General features: G+C 33.5%; 1 protein-coding gene across 4 annotated transcripts in view; it reads right to left on the bottom strand.

The window, feature by feature from the left end:
- ELP4 (elongator acetyltransferase complex subunit 4) overlaps nucleotides 1–19,496 on the bottom strand; it is a 246,800-nt gene that overhangs the window by 118,370 nt on the left and 108,934 nt on the right. For all 4 annotated transcript variants that reach the window (XM_023239673.2, XM_045039094.1, XM_045039093.1 and 1 more), the window contains exons 8-9: nucleotides 12,614–12,722; nucleotides 8,738–8,844 (exon numbers count right to left, since the gene is read on the bottom strand). In XM_023239673.2, the coding sequence (XP_023095441.1) occupies nucleotides 8,738–8,844; nucleotides 12,614–12,722 (216 nt within the window). The remainder of the gene's footprint in view (nucleotides 1–8,737; nucleotides 8,845–12,613; nucleotides 12,723–19,496) is intronic.

The following is a 19,496-nucleotide window of genomic DNA, read 5'->3' as shown; positions in this document are numbered from 1 at the left end:
TTAGGGAATGGCTTTATGTCTTTTGCAAATTAATTTTTTATTAAAAAACCATACCTACCAAATACAAGAAGTCAGTAAAAAAATAAGGAAAGAACACTCTCACAATCCTAATGTTATATAAGGGAGAAGCTATGATTAATCCAATCTGAATTTTATAAGGTATTTATAATAAAAATAGAGTAGATATGCTTACTAGGAACACAAGAATTTTTGACTTGAATTTTAACAGATTATATATCAATGCGTGTGTGTGTATTTTTGAAGTTTGTTCTTTTTTATGTCTCCGGGCAGAGGCTTTCTGCCTCATGCATGATGAGATGTGAGAGTACATCTTGTGGTGTGGTGAGTAGTCGGTGTTTAGGAGCCCAGGCTTTAGAATCAGTGTTATTTCTTTCAGTTATTAACTCTGACTTTGGATAGGTTAGGTTACTTGATCTCTTTGAACCTTAAATTTCCTCACTTGTAAAATGTAGGTAATAATGGTATCAGTAGTTGTGAGATCTCTGAGGTAATGGCTATAAAGCACTTGCAATAGTCCCAAGCTGTTAAACACTCAATAAAACTTTTTATTTTTAAATCAATAATAATTAACAGAGCTCCTGAACATGTTAACTTTCCAGTGTAATTCTATACATGGAGTTATAAGTTCTGGATTTAATCCTAGCTCTATGACTTTGGGAAGGTTACCTAACTCCTTATATTTCCTCACATTAAAATGTGTGTTGGGGCATCTGGGTGGCTCAGTTGGTTAAGCATCTGACTTCGGCTTAGGTCATGATCTCACAGTTGGTGTGTTCAAGCCCTCCATCAGGCTCTCTGCTGTCAGCACAGAGCCCACTTCAGATCCTCTGTCCCTCTCTCTGTCTGCCCCTCTCCCACTTGAGCTCTTTCTCAAAAATAAATAAACAATAAAAAAAATGTATGTAATAATGCCTATAGCAAGAGTTCCTGTGAGTATCAAATAAGATTAAATATGGTAGTGTATGTGAAAGCACTGAACACAATGCCGAGAACAAATGAGATACCCATTGTGTCTTTTAAAGTTTATTTATCTTTAGAAAGAGATAGCAAGCAAGGGAGGGGCATAGAGGGAGAAAGAGAATCCCAAGCAGGTTCAGTGCTGTCAGTGCGGAGCCTGATGTGGGTCTCGATATCATGAACTGTGAGATCAAGACCGGAGCCGAATCAAGACTCTGACACTTAACCGATGAAGCCACCCAGGCACTCCCCAAATATATGTTTTAAAATACACTGTGGTAGACATGAGTTACTTTAAAAATAGTACTTTAACAATTTAACAAATATTTATGGAACACCTACTGTATGTACTCAGGATTTAGCCACAGAAAAAAACGATGTCCCTAATCTTGTGAAGTTTACAGCAAATAAAGCTGAGTAGTTGAAAAAGAACAAATTAACTGATAATCAACTATAGTAATACATGTTACATTGAGAATTAAAATAGGGTGTAGGACAGTAGATAACCGAGTGAATACTTCAGATGGGCCAGTGAGGGAAGACCTCTCTAAGGAGATTCAGATATTTAATCTGCAATCCAATGACAAGAAAAAGCCACGAACATATGGAGGGATGAACATTCTGGACTTTTGGTGGCAAAGACATTGAGGAAGGACTAAAGATATTTTGGGTATAAAATTATTCCCAAAGCTACCTACAATAATCACAAAGCTCATAAATACCATATTTATTAAGCTCTATAATCTGTTATTACTCTTCCAGGCACCTTGGAGGTTATATTGGTAAAATATATGTTCTTACCGTCTAGCTGATGAAATGGGACAGCCATGATTTGTCATCATTTTCTGTTTCCTGTGTTTCTATTTTCCTTAGACACCATGAACAGCACATCGTGGGAGAAAGTGTTTTAGGGAGTACCATATTAACTGGGTGAGTTCTGCTACACCACTTCTACAAATGCTTTAAGAAAATCCTTAAAGCATTGCAATACATAAATAAATGTCTGTATCTGCAAAATTTAGGAAAGAAGCATTTTTTTTTCTCTCTTTTCATCCTTAGACGATGCTGAATCTGTACTATCCTGGTCTCAACTGTGAGATTACTATACTATGGATACCACAGGATCTTTAACAGATTCATGGGCTGAAGACTATTTGGCAAGATTCTAAACATTAGACTTTTGCTTTGTGCCACAGTCTTGCTAATTATATTTCCTGACTAAAATGTAGTAGAATTGGTATAAAAATAAGTGCAATGTGAAATATTAGACTCTAAGTTCAATTTATAAAATGACCATTTGTACATAAAAATTATTCACAGTCAAGGTGTCATAAGATTAATTTAAAAATACTTCTCAAAGAAACAGGATTCACTTAATGTAACAAAATATAAATATAATATTTCAGTTGCTGATGACCATACAGAAACTTTAAGATACGTAATAGCTAAACATGAATTTACTCTTCCTTGCCAAATGAAGCAATGATGTTCTGCCAGCCCAAGTCACAGGAAGCATGTGAAATGAACACAAAAGCAAACAGGCCTTATGCTGCCTAAGGGAAAGTCAGCAAGATGGCAGCTTCAATCATTCGGAATAATACTAAAGCAGCCTTAGGCTTTTCTCAGAATGGAAACATGTCACTATTACTGCAATATTCCAACAAATCAGAATGCAGAGAAAAGAACACTTATGCAATCACATACTGGAAGGGCACTTTACTCAACATTTAAGTGGAAAATAATTATAAAGAAACTTCAGAAAAATTGTCAGTGAACATAAATGACTCAGGAAAAAATGTTTTCTTTCAATGTGCTTAATAGATTTTTAAAAAGCTCACCACTTAGAAACAATTTCCTTTTACACTCTCCTTAAGGAATTATTAACGTAAACACTAATTTTCATGAAGTGGTAAGTGAAAAGTTTGGGAGTCAGGCTGCCTGTAAGAGGTATTCATTTTCCCCCTGATATAGTACTATCACTTTGGAAGTTTGATCAGAGAGGGGATAAGCTTTCCCAACGTTTATGTAGGAAGTTAAAAAATACTTCAAATATTTGGGAACTTCCCTAGTCAGTATACTTTTAGCGTGTGTCTAGTCATGTAGCCATCTATGGTCAATCATCAAAAAATCAAAGGCAAATTGGCATGACTCAACCCTAACTTTTAATACCGCATGATTGTGTCGTGTAAGCTTGTTTTGTGTGAGAGCTGCTGTGGTTTTAGCAGAGAGATTAACAACCGGACCTAAGCTGGCCTCCAAACCTTGCCCTGCTGATGCCTCAAGCTCTTTGAAGTCTGACCATCATACCTGGCAAAACAACAGTGAGAACTAGGATGGTGTCAGATCTAATCAAATTGTTCGCTGCAGCAGAGCTAACTATGGGGTTCACTAATTGGCCCAATTGCGGATTATACCTTTTGCTACAGATTCAAGACAATAATTTAGTTAAATGATGTTTTTTTTTTCCTTATCTCTTCTAATTAAGATTCCAATGTGGGAAGAAATAGGATTAGACAGTCTCAAAACTGTGTTCCCCTTAAGGTGGTATGCACTTTTGATAGGCTCACTATGCCATGTGAGATATGTAAGAGCACAGTATTACCAACTTCTTGAGAGTCTGTGAAATCTATATGACCATACTGTATGTTTACATTACTTGGGAATTAAAGTGTAAATACAGTGATGGTAATATAATGAATATATTGAGATGTAAACATGGAGAAAATGACATTTCCGTTGTTAAAAAATGCTCATTTGAATTTGCTTTTGATAAGTGATTTGGTCTATATGAACAGAGGCCTATGTTACACTTTGATTTTCTTTTGCTAACTGCAATCTATCTGGGAACTGAGCATTTCAATATTTGTGGAGGGCATCATTATCAGAAAAGGCGTATTGGACTACATGGCTCATCATGCTACAACTTAATGCTCTTGAGGCAGACATTTATGTTTCCATTTTTTATTTTAGTGACATAATTATTAACTGACAAATAAGTCAACCATCTCTCCCCTTTAGTTCTAGGTATACTAAACAGTCACCTTTCTATTTCCCATTTAAAACTGAAAAGCCTATTGATACAAAATTTGGCAAGTAAGGAAACCCAGGACCAAAGATACCATGCAACTCTACATTGTCCAGCATTGTCAAAGTGACTGATATCCTTGTAGTTTGCAAGAGTTTATGTTTTTCCAATATGTAAAAATTTCAAATAATTCTACTGAATCACATTACATATATTATAGTACTATATAAAACTAATTTATACTTATGGCATCTAATATTTTGGTGTTAATACTTAAAGAATGAATTTTCTAAGTAAGTGCATCAAAAATAGTTGTTACTTAATAAACACCGGTTAATCAATTCTTCTGTGAGAAAAAGTTCTTAATGACTGGGGAGGTATTGGAGTCCTGTATTTGGAACTGGGGGAAAAATTAAAGACAGTCTTGAGACTGTCTTAATTTACTTCAATTTTCTGGGCTCTCAGTATTCATGCAGGGTGCAAGACTCACATAAATATACTATTTATGAAAATTACTATTTTTGGACCAATTAAAGCCTATGTAAGTATTGTTTATCCTTATTTTGAAAATTTGTAGTGAATGGTGTATGCCTTTTGTATATTTCAGTGTAACCCAGTAATCATACTTTCTGACCTGAAATTAACACTGAATCTTATAGCTGGAAAACTGTGCCATTACCAAAGCAGAAACTCTGTTGGTAATAACTTTAATATAGAGACTGTAACTAATGTGATAACGTGCTATTACTATTTATGTTAGAAAATCAGATTATTAGAATGTGTTAAAATATGATCAAGCTGAACTACAGAAAATCACAATAGCAAAATATTATTAAGTGCAAGTAAAAATGCTGCTGTTATGAGGTCACTAAATTAAATGGAAATGAAGTCACAATGAATCGCAAATTCGGCCAAATCTTACTAGTTTAGGAATTATAATTACATCATAATTACTAATATAAAGAAAAAAAAACTGGTTAATGATCATCCCAACAATAGAGAGGGAAAAATTACAGAAACTGAAAAAAATACAAGTCTAAGTAGTTATTTCAGCTTAGAAGTGAAGCTATTGCACCCAAATTATATTTCTTACAGAACTTAATGGAGAAGGTCGTATTTATAGGTCACTTGATCAATGGAGCTTATATTGTATTTATAGCTGTACTATTTGGACAATTTTTCAAACGCCACAACTTATCTCTATACATATATTTCAGCAAAGATTTTATACCTGTTAAGTGTACAGCTCTGTGCTTAATTCTGGGATAGATATGAAGATGAAAAAGACAGTTTCATAGTAAAACCTTTCGTTATAAAATGTTTAATTACTATATGGAAAGTATAAATAAGCCACTAGAAGTCCTGGTATACAATAAAGGGTTAGTAAATCTTACTATGATTGAATAAAGGTTATGTGGTAAGGCCAAGAAAGAAGTAGTATGTCATGGTTAATCAAATATGCTAGAGAGTTATGTACAGTTTACAAGGATTATGAATTTTCAAAGAATTGGAAAGCTATTGTTTTAAACCTGAAGTCATACTTAATCAACCTTAAATTTTCTCTTCTGCTTACCCAGAATGCATGCAGGATATTAGTGTCATTACTATAGATGTGATTCTGCTATGGTTTTTGTAGAGGGGCTAATTTATAGAGCTTCATAGCTGATGAATACTATTAGTAAAAATTTACTATGATTAGATGAATGTTTCCACTTGAGTCTGAATAATACACATTTAAGAAGAAAGAAATATTCTTTTGCCTTTTCCAAATCATTCAAAGAAATTTAAGACTGCTGGCTAAAATTGCTCTGCTTGTGGGAGGTCCTTGGTGGCTGTTAGTTAGGCCAAAAAAAAAAATCAGTTTTCATATAAAAATTGGGCATTTAATAAATCAAAGAAAGGGTACCCTAAAATAGAAAATAGAAAATAGAAAAATAGAAAATAGAAAATAGGCATTTTCCTATTTCTTTTGCCCCTTGTTTTCAACCATGCCAACTTTTGAGACCATGTGACCATAGTAAATTCCAACATGTAAGAAATCTACCTGTGTGGAATCAGAAAACTTATTTCTGCTTTACCTGCTAAACTACGCTTCCCTTCTGAAAGTAAAACACAGATTCAATGCCTGCTGTATTATAGTCTCACACTTCACAGATTAGTAGAGTATACATTTTATTCATTTTTTTTAGTATCAGAGCAGTTTTAAAAAAACCATTTGTTGTACATATGAAAACAATATCACTTGATAGATAATTTTTCCCTTAATAAAGGAATCCTCTTCCTTCCAATCTCTATAATATATCACCAAAAACTTGCTATCTGTTTGAGAATGCATTTTAGAAGGTAAAATGCTATATTTAAATTATTTAATCTTATGTGAACCACATGATTTTATCCTATTATACTTATATCTATATATGCATCTATTAGGTTTGTTTCATTCTTTAATTCATATTTTTTCTAATCACCAAATTGAATTTTATGGCATTGGTAAATAAATTATTTGGAATGTGTTTTACCTACCTTTCTATGTATAAAAATACCTTATTGATTAGGTTATAAGTCAAAAAAGGTAAAGGATTTGATCACCTGTATTAAATATTAACTTTTTAAAAACCAACCATCTATTTGTGTTTTGTTTTCAAATATTGCTTCCAAGCCACAGGGTGATCAATTCTAATTGTTCTTGGTTTAGAATGTTGGGAATAGAAGAGAGGAAGTGGAACAGAAACCTATGTGGTTTATAAAAGATCTTACATCAGCTCCAATGGTAAAGTGTAGTCACTATTGGAACCTAAATTTATCAAAGGAGAAGTTCCACTTGACATTATTAAGGTCTTCTATTTCTATCCTTCATCCCCAATATAAGACCAAATGTGTGTTCATGTATGTGTTATATATGTGTGTGTGAGACAGAGATGGAGAGGGAGAGGGAGTGGGAGAGACAGAGACAGACAGAGATAGAGACAGAGAGAACATGATTCACACTACAGTGCTACATTTTTCTCTAGGTACAATATTTTTTTTCACCAGGGAATCTGCTTGCTTAGTTTGTATGATGATAGACCTGAAACCTTAGACCTGGTTGTCAGAATACTCATCTTGGAAGAGAGATGTCATATGGAGGAAAAAAAAAAAAACAATTTACATCTTTCATTAAAAATATAAATTCAACTTAAAAGAAAATGATGAGGCATGCTTTCCTTGTGACACTAACTATAACTTTATCCCTCTAAAATTTTTCAGCAAAATGTTGCTGAATATTGGTAAATAATAATGGTAAAGTTCTCAGTATTCTATCAGAAAAACTGAAAGAAAGTTTGAACAATTACAGTGTTGGGTTCCATTTCAATGGTTTCTTTTGAGAACTAAGGCAAATTAGCTCAAGAATCAGTATTTCTACACTCTCGTTCTCTTGGCTCTAAGTGGCTTTTGAAGGGCGCATCCCCAGATGAGAAACTTCTAACACTCCTGCAGAGATGGCCTGCTTGAAGAACTGGCTGCCTGATTAACTATTAACTGCTCTCAATAGGATTAGATAATTAAGGACATTGATGACCATTAATTAGGAGGAGGGCACATTAATTTGTCACTGGATAGGGCCCTTACAATGATTTATAGGTTAGTGCTACTTGCAAATGTGAAGGGAAAGAGAAAAAGAGAGAGAACCATTAAGTTACCTTATCAAGTGGCCAGCTAAAGAGGGCAGAGGGTCAAAAAAGGGCCAAAGTGGTCACTTAAGGGTGAAGTCCCAAACACCAAAGCAGTGCCAAGCCACATTGACCATCATTTGGTGATGAAGTTAAAAATATGCTAATTTATTGGTGGCAATTCTCTCTTTTTATGGTTTCAAGCAGTTAAGACAAGTGGCCTGCTTAAGAGCTTTTCATTTGAAAAGAGATTAAACAAAATGGTTTGTCAAGGCTGCTTGGCTGTTTTATGTCTTTGTTAAAAAAAATTGCACGGACTATACTGATAACTATCACATCACCCAAAAGCCATCTCTCCCTGAGCATTTATTTCGTTAATAAATACATCAACTCTAATTGCTTAATAGTGCTATGTTCATTTGGTCTTTAGCAAGATTAAGGTGAAATAAATCTTTCATACTACTACTTTCTGTCAGTATTGCTTGCATAAAGGTCACAAAAAAGTTTAAGTTTTGTAGAAAATTTACATAAAGACATTGGTGTAAATTTTACTTTGTTTTGTTCAGCATGGAAAGTGGAAAGGTGATTTCATTAATAGTAAAGAAAACTGCTTTTAGAATATAGGTAAGGATCCTCTTTTCTTAGCCATACACAACTGTGGGTAGCATTCACATTCCACACACAAATAAGCACAGCTCATTAACATTTAATTAAATATGTTTTGAAAGCCTTGGAAATACGCATGCCATACTTATCATAGAAGTTTGGAGCTTACTTCAAACAATATTGAAAACAAAGTCATTTTTGCTATACTCTAATGATATGCCATTAAAAGAGGAAAAATAAGATAGTCTAACATTTTTTTGTTACACCAAAAGAACATAAAAATATTAGCAGGAAACACTTTCTAAGAATTTCATTAAAGTAAAAAATATATACATACATACATACATATACACACACCCACATACATATATATGTGTGTATGTATATATGTGTACACACAGACATATATATATACACACACACGCATAGACTATTTAACCTCAAGACCATGAACTAAAATATAAAAATTCTCTCTTACCTCAATGGTGAATAGCTTCCTTTTTAATTTAAAAGCTAAGTCTTTGACATCGGATACATCATAAATCAAGTTATTAAGCCGAGGAATTTGCCGAATATGAATCAAACCTTGTGAAAAGAAAATTAAAAGAACAAAAATTTAAAAACACTGTCTTAGATACATAAATCAAAGAGTCTTACAGCAGAATCCTGTAAATTTACACACAAGCATCCTCCCCTTTTAAAACTGGAGCTTACTACCAGGAGCAATGAAGCAAATGGTGTGATTATACTCAAGTAATCAAGCAGAATAAGATAAACAGAAATCCTTGTGCGAGGAAAACTAATTGCACTTTGGTACAGAAGTACAGATGTAAAGAGGGATCTTAATACTTGTCAAAACTACAGCCGGTTTGTGTGTGATTTTCTCTTGTATTTACAGTAAGCAAATATGGCTATCACCTTGCATGCTGCCCACGGCACCACTGAGTGATCTTTATTTTATTAAATGCACCAGTAAGCAGCCAGCAAAACAAGGCTTATGGGTTACTGATAACCAGTGAAGCACTAGTGAAAAGTATTTCATTTTGTACCTTATTAATGACTTGAGCAAACCATTGAAGAAAACTACATTTCAGAGCTCACTCTAGGATCAAACATTAACCCCTATGCCATCCCAAGACACTCATTTCTGTGGCATGTTAGACCTTTATGTAGCTGTTATAAGCTTTGTAACAGTGCTAGGTAAACCGTGAGCTTTGGCCTCTTGTCAGTAGAAACACTTGCTAATTTTTTCTGACAAGGGCACTGGATGGCTTTTGTGCAGCTTAATGCAGTTTCTGACTAAACTCGGGGTCATTTGCCACAGATGAAGACATGCAAGATTCTTCAGTGCATCTCTCTGCCTGATTCAGCCTATATTTAAAATCATCATCCCAAAGATATTGATCCCTAAACATGGGAGAAGAAGGCAAATCCAAATCTGAGCAAATTAGACACATCTTATTTAAAGAACTGTTTCCCTAGTGCACAGTTTTGTGTGTGTTTGAATGCTTAGTAATGTATATATTTGTTTTAGCTTAAAAGGGTTAAACCTCCAGATGCTTAACTTTCTAAATGGTCCCTTCAAAAATAATTCACTGAACTATCTGATTTAATTCACTAAACTTAAAAAAATGCTACAAGTGTTAAGAAGACAGCTTTTAGATACAAATTAAAAAGATCTCAGAGCTATTTAGTAAAATACTTTAGAAATAAGCACACCAGACTTTCACTAGCACATTCCTTATTTTAACTTGGTATGTACTTGTTTAGTTGTTAAATCAGGAGGCCTCCCACAATGAATAAATATAGTTTATCAGGTCCTTCATATTAACAGAAACGCTACTTGTCAAAACCACTCATGAATCTGCTGTTAATCATTTATTAATTCAGAGATTTCAGCACACACACAAAAAATCACAGCCTTTCACTCTCAAAATGTTTTAATCAAAATGATTGACTTGGAATATAAAATATAATTTTACTAAATTTATTGGGTCATAATACTTACAAATGATACTAAGATATAATTTATTAAGGTAATAATTAACTTAGGTTGTCCTAAAAGAAAATAGGCATAATAAAAAATGAAAAATAGTTTATTCAATGATAAGACAAATAAGTCTTAGGGATGTAATGTGTAGCATGGTGGCTATGCTTAATGATACTGTATTGTACATTTGAAAGTAGCTAAGACAATAGATCTTAAAAGTTCTCATCACTAGGAAAAAAATACTGTAAACTATGTGAGGTGATGTATGTTAATTAAACTTAACTGTGGCAATCATTTCACAATACCTACATCTATCACATCATTATTTTGTACACCTCAAACTAATACAATGTTATATGTCAACTGGAGTTCAATAACAAAAAAAAAAGAAATAGTTTAAACTTATTAGTCTTCTTCCTATAATAGTGACAATAGTATATTAAATAATTATATATAGAGTTAATCTGGGCATATAGCATACTTGAAGTTATGTAAGTTAATAATCACGAGGCAAATCATTTTGTGTAGCTTTTGTTCATAGCTTATATTTTCTAGCCTTTAAATAATACTTGATTGTTAGATTGTGCTATTTTATTGTTCTTTTTTTTTTTTAAAGATTGTATGTTGCTTCTTCAAAGCACTGGCAGTTATCATATAAAGTATCTTATAATCTTTTTTTTTTGTCGACTCTAGGAATTGCCATAGTCCTGCAATCACAATCTTATACAATTTTCTTGTGGCTTCAAATAAGCTATTCAGTCTTTAAAGGTTTCCATGAAAGTACCGTAGGTCCACAATAGTAACAGCAAAAATTAATATGTGTTCAGCACAAATAGGTAAAAATCCATCATTCACCATACTCCATATTTAATTTAGAGCTAAGATATGCAAAACTATTAAACTTTTCCTATCTCAAAGCCTCTGTTTAAGAACCTTTATTTAAAAAATCTTCAAATTAATCAAATGACCAAAACACTACTAAAAACTTCAAATAAGGGGCACCTAGGTGGCTCTGTTGATTGAGCATCTGACTCCTGATTTCAGTTCAGGTCATGATCTCATGGTTGTGAGACTGAACCCCACATTGGGCTCTGTGCTGGGCACGGAGCCTGCTTGGGATTCTCTCTGCCTCTCCCTCTGCTCTTCCCCAGCTCACGTGCACATATGCTCTCTCTCTTAAAAAAAAAAAAGAAAAAGAAACTTCAAAAAAATAAGTAAAAATCTGATTAATTGACCTGTGTTTATACTAGGGCATGGCAATATTATAAAATTTGCTCCTAACTCAACAAAATGAGCAAAGTCCAAATGTAATCAAAGATGTTCACTTTCTGAAAGTGTGATTAGGACTTTAAAAATATAATGCAGTATGGGGTGCCTGGGTGGCTAACAGTGCAGAGGCTGCATGGGATTCTCTGTCTGCCCCTCTCTGCTCATGCACTCTTTCTCTCTCTCTTTCAAAAATAAATAAACATTAAAAAAAGAAAAGAAAAAAAAACCAATAGAGTATAATACAGTATGAATTTTACTTATCATATAGCTAGGCTTTATAAAGCATAAACCACTATATAAGCTGTTATTATTAGAATTAATATGATATTTATTTCAAACATGGCTAATAAGTACAACTGATTTCATGACAAGTTTAAGCCACTGGGACAACAACATTTATATCTAACTGAGCCATGCCTAAGTATTTGGGTTTGACCCCTTTCAAATAGTTACCATAGTCTGTAGTCTTTTTTTTTTTTTAAGTTTATTTTGAGAGAGACAGAAGGAGAATGCAAGTGGGGGAAGGGCAGAGAGAGAGGGAAACAGAGGATCTGAAGCAGGCTCCATGCTGACAGCAGCGAGCCCGATGTAAGGCTTGAAATCATGAACCATGAGATCATGACCAGAGCCAAAGTCAGACGCTTAACTGAGTCACACAGGTGCCCCCATAGTCTGTAGTCTTAATGTAGTTTGATGACAAGCTGCCATGAAAGAATGGTCACGAATGGAAAACATTTATTTATTTTTTATTTTTTTAACGTTTATTTATTTTTGAGACAGAGAGAGACAGAGCATGAACGGGGGAGGGTCAGAGAGAGAGGGAGACACAGAATCCGAAACAGGCTCCAGACTCTGAGCTGTCAGCACAGAGCTCAACGTGGGTCTCGAACTCACGGACCGCGAGATCACAACCTGAGCCAAAGTCGGACGCCCAACCGACTGAGCCACCCAGGCGCCCCAGGAAAACATTTAATAGATATATTATAAAACAAAATTCATGCTACTTGACAGTAGATATTATGACTGGATACAATGCTTTCAGGTACCCTAGAGGCAATCAAGATATTCTCTTCTCATTATAAAGGCAATGCTTACCATGATAATCCTTATATAATGGGTTGGTTTCTCTCTCAGAACCAATAAATGATTCCAGACCAACTACTGTATCTGACAAGTTTGTAACACGGGAAATAATTGCTTTATTCTGCAAAACAAGAAAACAAAACACTCATGTTTAAAAATATAATATCTATTCAGTGCCATTATGCCATCTCAATGACAAATTATAGAGGAGATAAATATCAATGCAGAGAAATAACTTAAAAGTTAAGGCTACCACACGCTGAAAATGGATGAAAGCATGCACTTAATTGAAAATTCCAGCCTACGTTGGTATGCTTTTCTATTTGGAAGAGCTGAGGAGACATATCTTAGTTTTGGTAGAGAATATAAATTATTTTTCTTCTGTCTTAAGGGGCAAGCCTACCTTTATCCTCATACACTATTACATTTCAAATTACTTTACCCATTGCCCATTGTTAAATCTCATAGACATCAGGATTCAGAAGCAGTAGATATTATGGTATAATGTGTAAGGCAAGGTCCCATTATCATCTGTCAAGTGGGACCACGTTCCAGCTCTGTCACAGCTGAGGTCCTCTGTAGCATTTTAGACACGCGGAAGGGTCTAGCTAAGAGGTTGCAACATGGCCACCTCTGGAGTCTTCTATTCTCTCCTTCCAGATGCTGCTATTTGGCTCTGGGATAACAATAAAGGCAAAGAAAAGACGGTAGATGACTAGCACTACACCAGTAGCCTACCTTTTCCTTCCCAACACAACCAGACATGAACCAAAAATATTGCTAAATAATATATTGTAAAAAAGAAGTCACATTTTAAGTACCAAACATTCTAAAACACCCAGAATTTCATGGCTATAAAAAATCATTAAAAATATAATTATCAAATACCCTATAGGTTCTCTTGAATTATTTTATTTAACAGAAATTCAGTATTCCTTTTAGTCTGTGACATAGTGGTAGGTCTAAGTCGATAATATCTTAGAAAAAAAACTTTTGCTCTGAAGCTCTAGATAAGTTGAAAACGTTGTTTGTAAAATTTTATAATTTTGAAACTCCCATTTTATACAATGGTAATGTCTACCTGTTTAAAAATAATCTTTAGAAAAGGATGGGAAATATAAAACAGGAAAATTTCAGTCCAACATTATGTCCCGTTAGAGGAAAGTCCAAACATAACCAAGTATGTTCACTTTCTGAAAACATGATTGACTACTGAGCTTACTGGTATTCCTCTGTTTCTTAGGTTCCCTTGTAAAGACTGCAGAATGAAAAATAAAAGAAAGCTCGTTAATGTTACCTGACTCTATCAGAAATACATAGTAGCTTCTGTCACTAAACATTATGCTGAAATGCCTGTTTAACTCATACCTAGGGCAGTCTTTGAAACTCCTCTGTAAGTAGAAATGTGTGTTGTATACAGAATGTTTTAGCCTTTGAATCAGTGCTCCTAAAAGGAACCAGTAAAAATAATTATCCTTAATTGGCTTTAATACTCTCAATCACGTGGGTACCGAGTACAGAAAAACATAATTTGAAAATGCCCGTTTTTTTTCCAAGGCAATTTTTCATTCAATGGTGAGAAAATAATCCAGATTGATTCCTTACTTTCAGTTCTATGCCACAGGGAATGGTCCTACTCCAGGAATAACAGGGGCTTCAGAGGCCATAAACAAGTTCCTCTCAATATTTCTTTAGCCAAAGACTATTATATCAAACTCATCCAGGTTGGGTTTCAGCCAGTTATTCTTCACCCAAACAAAAATGTCTGCCAGACATTCCAACAGCTGGGAGACAGTTCACAATGAGTCAACTTGAAAATGATTCATTGTGCTGAGTACTGAACAATGTTGGGGTGGGGGTGGGGTGTGGCTGGGTTGGTTGTAGAGGGTGAGAACAAGTGGGAGATGAAGAATAACCATGTGGTTCTTCCATTAAGAAGAATCTTAGATAACAACCAGCAGGCTCTTATCATTTCATTTTTAGGATAAACTCAACTGGGAAGAGTACTCCTGTCATGGACCCTCAGATGAACAAGCACTTATAAAGGCTACTGACAATATTTCTTAATCAAAAGGTCAGATTTCCTTTTATCTATAAATACAAGTCTAAGCCTTTGTATCTAAATATCTGAATCTAAATGATAAAAATCAATTTTTGTTAGAACTCATCTATTTGGAATTGTAGAGATATAAACTAGAGATTTCTCAATTATTTTAATAATAGAAATTGTAAGGTTTAAGGATGGAATTAGTGTTCTAGCATTCTATAAGCAAGGTCCTGTATATTTAAATGGACAACATGATATTTATTTCAAAGAGGGTTTCTTTCTTCAATTTAACCCTAAAATTTACTAACAAACCACTTAACACCCTGTAATATTTGTTAACATTATAGATCTTTTTAAGGTAATTTAGGGGAGATAAAAAAAAAAACCAACTATCCACTTTGTAGACGAAAACTAATGAATTCCAAAATAAAAGATGTATACAGCCTGGATTTAGAAATCTCAGAAACTCATGCATATATTTCATTTATTGGGTTTCTAAGTTCTGTAGGTTTATACTACAGTTATTAACTACAAACTAAATCCTATTATAAAAGCTTTCATAAAGTATTACAGCAAGAAAAAAGTTTTAATCATTACCACAAAATAAGTTATATTTAACAGTGACCTTACTGCTTTCTGCACAGCAGTTTTGGAAAATAGTTTATGTAATGTGGTAAACTGGATGGTGAAAGTTGTACAGATATTGAAAAAATGTAGAATAAGAAGTACTGGAAATTATAATAACATCTAAATTCCTGACTGAGATAATCTTTATCTTAACTGCAAACTCATTCAGTCTTCCAGTTATGAACAAAGCATAAAAGATATTTGGGCATGTAAATGTACATATTTTTTTGAAAGTTAAATTAGTGTCACAGGTTACTTTGGTACCTCTGAGATTCATAGGGAGTATGGTATTAATATGTAAGATATGGTATGATCATACCTTAAAACCACTCTTGCCTTTCAAATCATAATGTTAATACTAAGTGGTCTTTTAGATAAGGGTAGGTGAAATTTACTTAAAAAGAATCTAAAATTAACAGCTTTAAATAACCTCAAAAGCATAATAATAACAACTCACTTTAGGAAGAATACACTATGGACAATAAATTTATAATATAACTCATGGTGTTTGGGAAGCTTTAGCATAATAATCTGAGCAGAGGTCTTGAAACCGGAACTTCCACATTCTCATCCTAACAGATTCTAAGTGTTTTTATGTTATTAGCCAAGATGTGAAATCTCTTTGGTCTGCAGTATATGTAGTTGGAAATGGAGAAGTCAAGGTGTTTGTGCATCAATTACTTAGACATAAACTTTGAGTAATTTTTGTGTTGACTTTGAAGTTGTTACATTACACTTTCTAATAAGGAACATTTGACTAAGGACATTCAGGACTTACCAGTAGGAGTAAATTAATGGTTATATTCATGCATGGCACAATGACATCACCCAAGTATGTACAATGATACTGCCAGCCCTCCTCCTTGCCCATCTGGATGTGAAAATCTAGGATGGCTCAAAAATCCTCCTTATACTAGACAAATCTCCCTTCACTCTTGGGTGAAAGTTGTCAGCTCTGGACAGTAGCCAAGACATGACTAGGAGGGAAGCCAGAAGAGCAGAGAGCCAGTGTCCAGGAGTTTTAAGAGTTTGCTGGCAGTCTCAAATAGCATTGTATTAAGTTACATAAAAGGTTCTTAAAACTTTCTGTTGCAGTGGAATTTCTTAATTAATTATTTAAATTTAAATTATGTCAAGTGGTGTTGCAAATTAAAAAAAGGCAAATCAGATTGTCCAGTCAACTACCTTTTGACTCCAATTTTAATTTCACAAAAAATTTCAGAGTTTTTCCTTTGATTGTTTCTTGCTTGGTTTCATAGGATGTTTCCTGTTTTCTTTTATAGAACGGTAACCTCTTTATTAGGATATGCCAAATCCATTAAATGGATTTTAAATAAAGGAAGATTAAATTAATGCTCCTTTCCAATTCAGAGCTCATTAAGCCAAAACTACGAACTTTAAGAGATAAAAATTCAACTACTGCCATATAAAGCTCCCTCCATTTTCTAACAAAAATAGTTGAGATACCTACTTAGAGTAACAAAGCAACAATCAGAATACCTCAAACCCTGAATGTTTTCCTACTTTCTTTGACCTAATTATCTCAACAACATAAAAGATAGTTTGGACTAACACAAAATATACTCCCAGGAAAGATTTTGAACAAGAGAATTAAAATGTAATTAACCAATCACTTAATTATTAAGAAGCTTGAAAAGCATAAACCAGTTGACATTAACCATTTATGCAATGCCTCAAATAAGAATAAGTTCTTGAGCTACTCAAATAAGAGAGACAGCAAATACACAATATAAGGGTAGGGCCCCCATTTGAGTATGGCACACATGTCAGATTTGGGATTACAATAGTGCAAAAGAACTATTAATACTGAAAAGTTAAAGAAATATTTAAGTTCCTTTATGATTGAACGTATTATGTGACATAATGTGTGTGTGTGTGTGTGTGTGTGTGTGTGTGTGTGTGTGTGTGTTGTGGGGGGAGGGAGGAGAATCTCAAGAAAAGCAAGTATACTACTCAACAACTCAAGTTATAATAACATTTTCCTGAAAAATGATATGCATAGAAACACAACCACACTAGCATTTATGACATTTCTTTGTGATATAATAAAAAAATAAATTTGGACAAAAGGATAAATCTATAGATGTTTAATGAGGTATTTGTTTTCCTATGCTTTAGTTTTACCTTCTATAGAAATTGAGATTATGAAATAATAAAATTGTTTTTATTGTAACTTTACAAACCTCCCCCTATCTTCCCCAGAGTTGTCACTTACTTCTGTAGATTAAAATTTTGTTTTTATTAAAAATATTTTATACTGGGAAAAATAATTCTGTTCATATTTTTTTTGAGTTTAAGAAATAATATAATTTTACCAAATATAATTATACTAATAAATATTTATAATTGTAATAATACCTTAATGAAGGCATTAGATTAATTCTTCCCAGATTTAATACTTAAATTTATTCAAAGTCACACAGTGAATTTTAAAATATAGTGGAACTTCGGTAAGTTACAAAAAAAATTCTAGCTATAACACTCTCTTGGTAGCATCATATGCTGATATGTGAAATCATAAAGCAAACATATTTTGGTTCCTTTTTCTAATGCTTTAAAAACATATCCACAAAGGAGCTAAGTAAGTATACTTAACCTGAAAGGCAAAATAAATTGCTAAGTTGTCACTTTTACTAGCATTAAGCAATGGAGCCACATCTTTTTGGGATTCCCATCTGATTGAACTTAGTATTCTAAGTTTTGGCATGAAAATATTTTTTAAGAACACATGATGTTATTTTCAGAAATATTATTTACATTTACACTGGCTTCAAATAGTACATGCTTTGCAGAACATTTATTTACATCAGGTTTCTTTTCCAATAGGTTATTGTATAAAAACATCAAAAAAATCTTACAAATTCTGAAAACTTATAAATAAGGTAAACAAAATATTATAATGAATAGGCCAAATTGAATAATAGTATAATATTCCAAATTAATTGTAGGTAGTTTTTCATAAACTATATACCATCTAGTTTCATATTATGGAAATCATTCATATAGAAATTTTTATTTGTTGTTTAAAAATGTTTAATGGGTTGCTTCCCAAATCAGAAATTTGTTGCTTACTACTTTATACTTGAAACCCTTCAGATAATTCACAGATGTCCAAAAGCTCATAGCTTGCCTGGAAAAACAATTGCTAATATCCAAATATCAAACGGAGCATCCAGCTGATGTTTGTGATGCCGTGGTAGGTTAAAGATACTAAAGTTTAAAATCAGCTTAGAATAATCCCATATTGAGTATAAAATTATAGCCTGTCATCAGGAACAGGCTGACAGAGCCAGGTCCAGATGGGAGACTGGCTGGGAAAAAAGCTGAGGCAGGTGGGAAAATGATGGGAACCTGACGGCAGACAGGACTACTCCCTCTGCTGGCAAGGTTCTCATCTGCTTGAATTTTTAACTAATGACTTAGCTTTTCTTTAATTATTGAAGATAAAACCAATAAATTATGTAAGATGTTCTTTCTTAAGTTAGCTGTTCTGTATTTGCACATTTTCAAATTCATGGTCTCCTATTTTTCACCAGATTAATTTCTCAGAGATATAAGGATCCAATGTTTCACCAGGAGGTCCAATTATTTGTCTTGTAATTTAATTGCATCATAAGCATAAGCAAATGTAGCATTGCTTTTATAATATAAGGCCTTTAAAAATTAAGAATGCCTTTAATTTATATTTGTTGAGATATGTACCTTCTTGAAGAAAAACATTTCTTGGGTACAGACTTCACAATCTCTTTCTCAGGCTCTGCATAATGCCCCGTAATGAAATAATATAGAAATGAACCATATAAATCAACTATACAGGGAACAAGGAAACAGCATGTCACAGCAAAAGAGCATAGATGTACAGCGCCAAACCTATCTGATAATCTAATGATCTGAGTTTACAGATATTATGTACTAATATGTAAGAAATTAAGAACTAATGTTTACACAAAAAATTTGTTAAATTTTACAGAAAAATTATTCAATATTTGATTTTCAATGTAAGTTAATAGCTGCAGCAAAAACATTTAGTAAAAATCTGTTCTAAGATTTTGGCCTACAACCAGAAGCTCCCAGAACAGGAGGGATCAGCTTTTTCACCCACTGTTCTCATCTGAATCCTGGCTTAAAAGCTATTCCAGCTCCCAGCTTTCCAGAAGGCTCCATCCCAGGAATCCCTGCCTGCCATTTGGTTTGCTGATT

Source organism: Felis catus, chromosome D1, assembly GCF_018350175.1.
Source record: "Felis catus isolate Fca126 chromosome D1, F.catus_Fca126_mat1.0, whole genome shotgun sequence".
Taxonomy (NCBI): domain Eukaryota; kingdom Metazoa; phylum Chordata; class Mammalia; order Carnivora; family Felidae; genus Felis; species Felis catus.
This window is presented reverse-complemented; position numbering and strand designations above follow the sequence as displayed.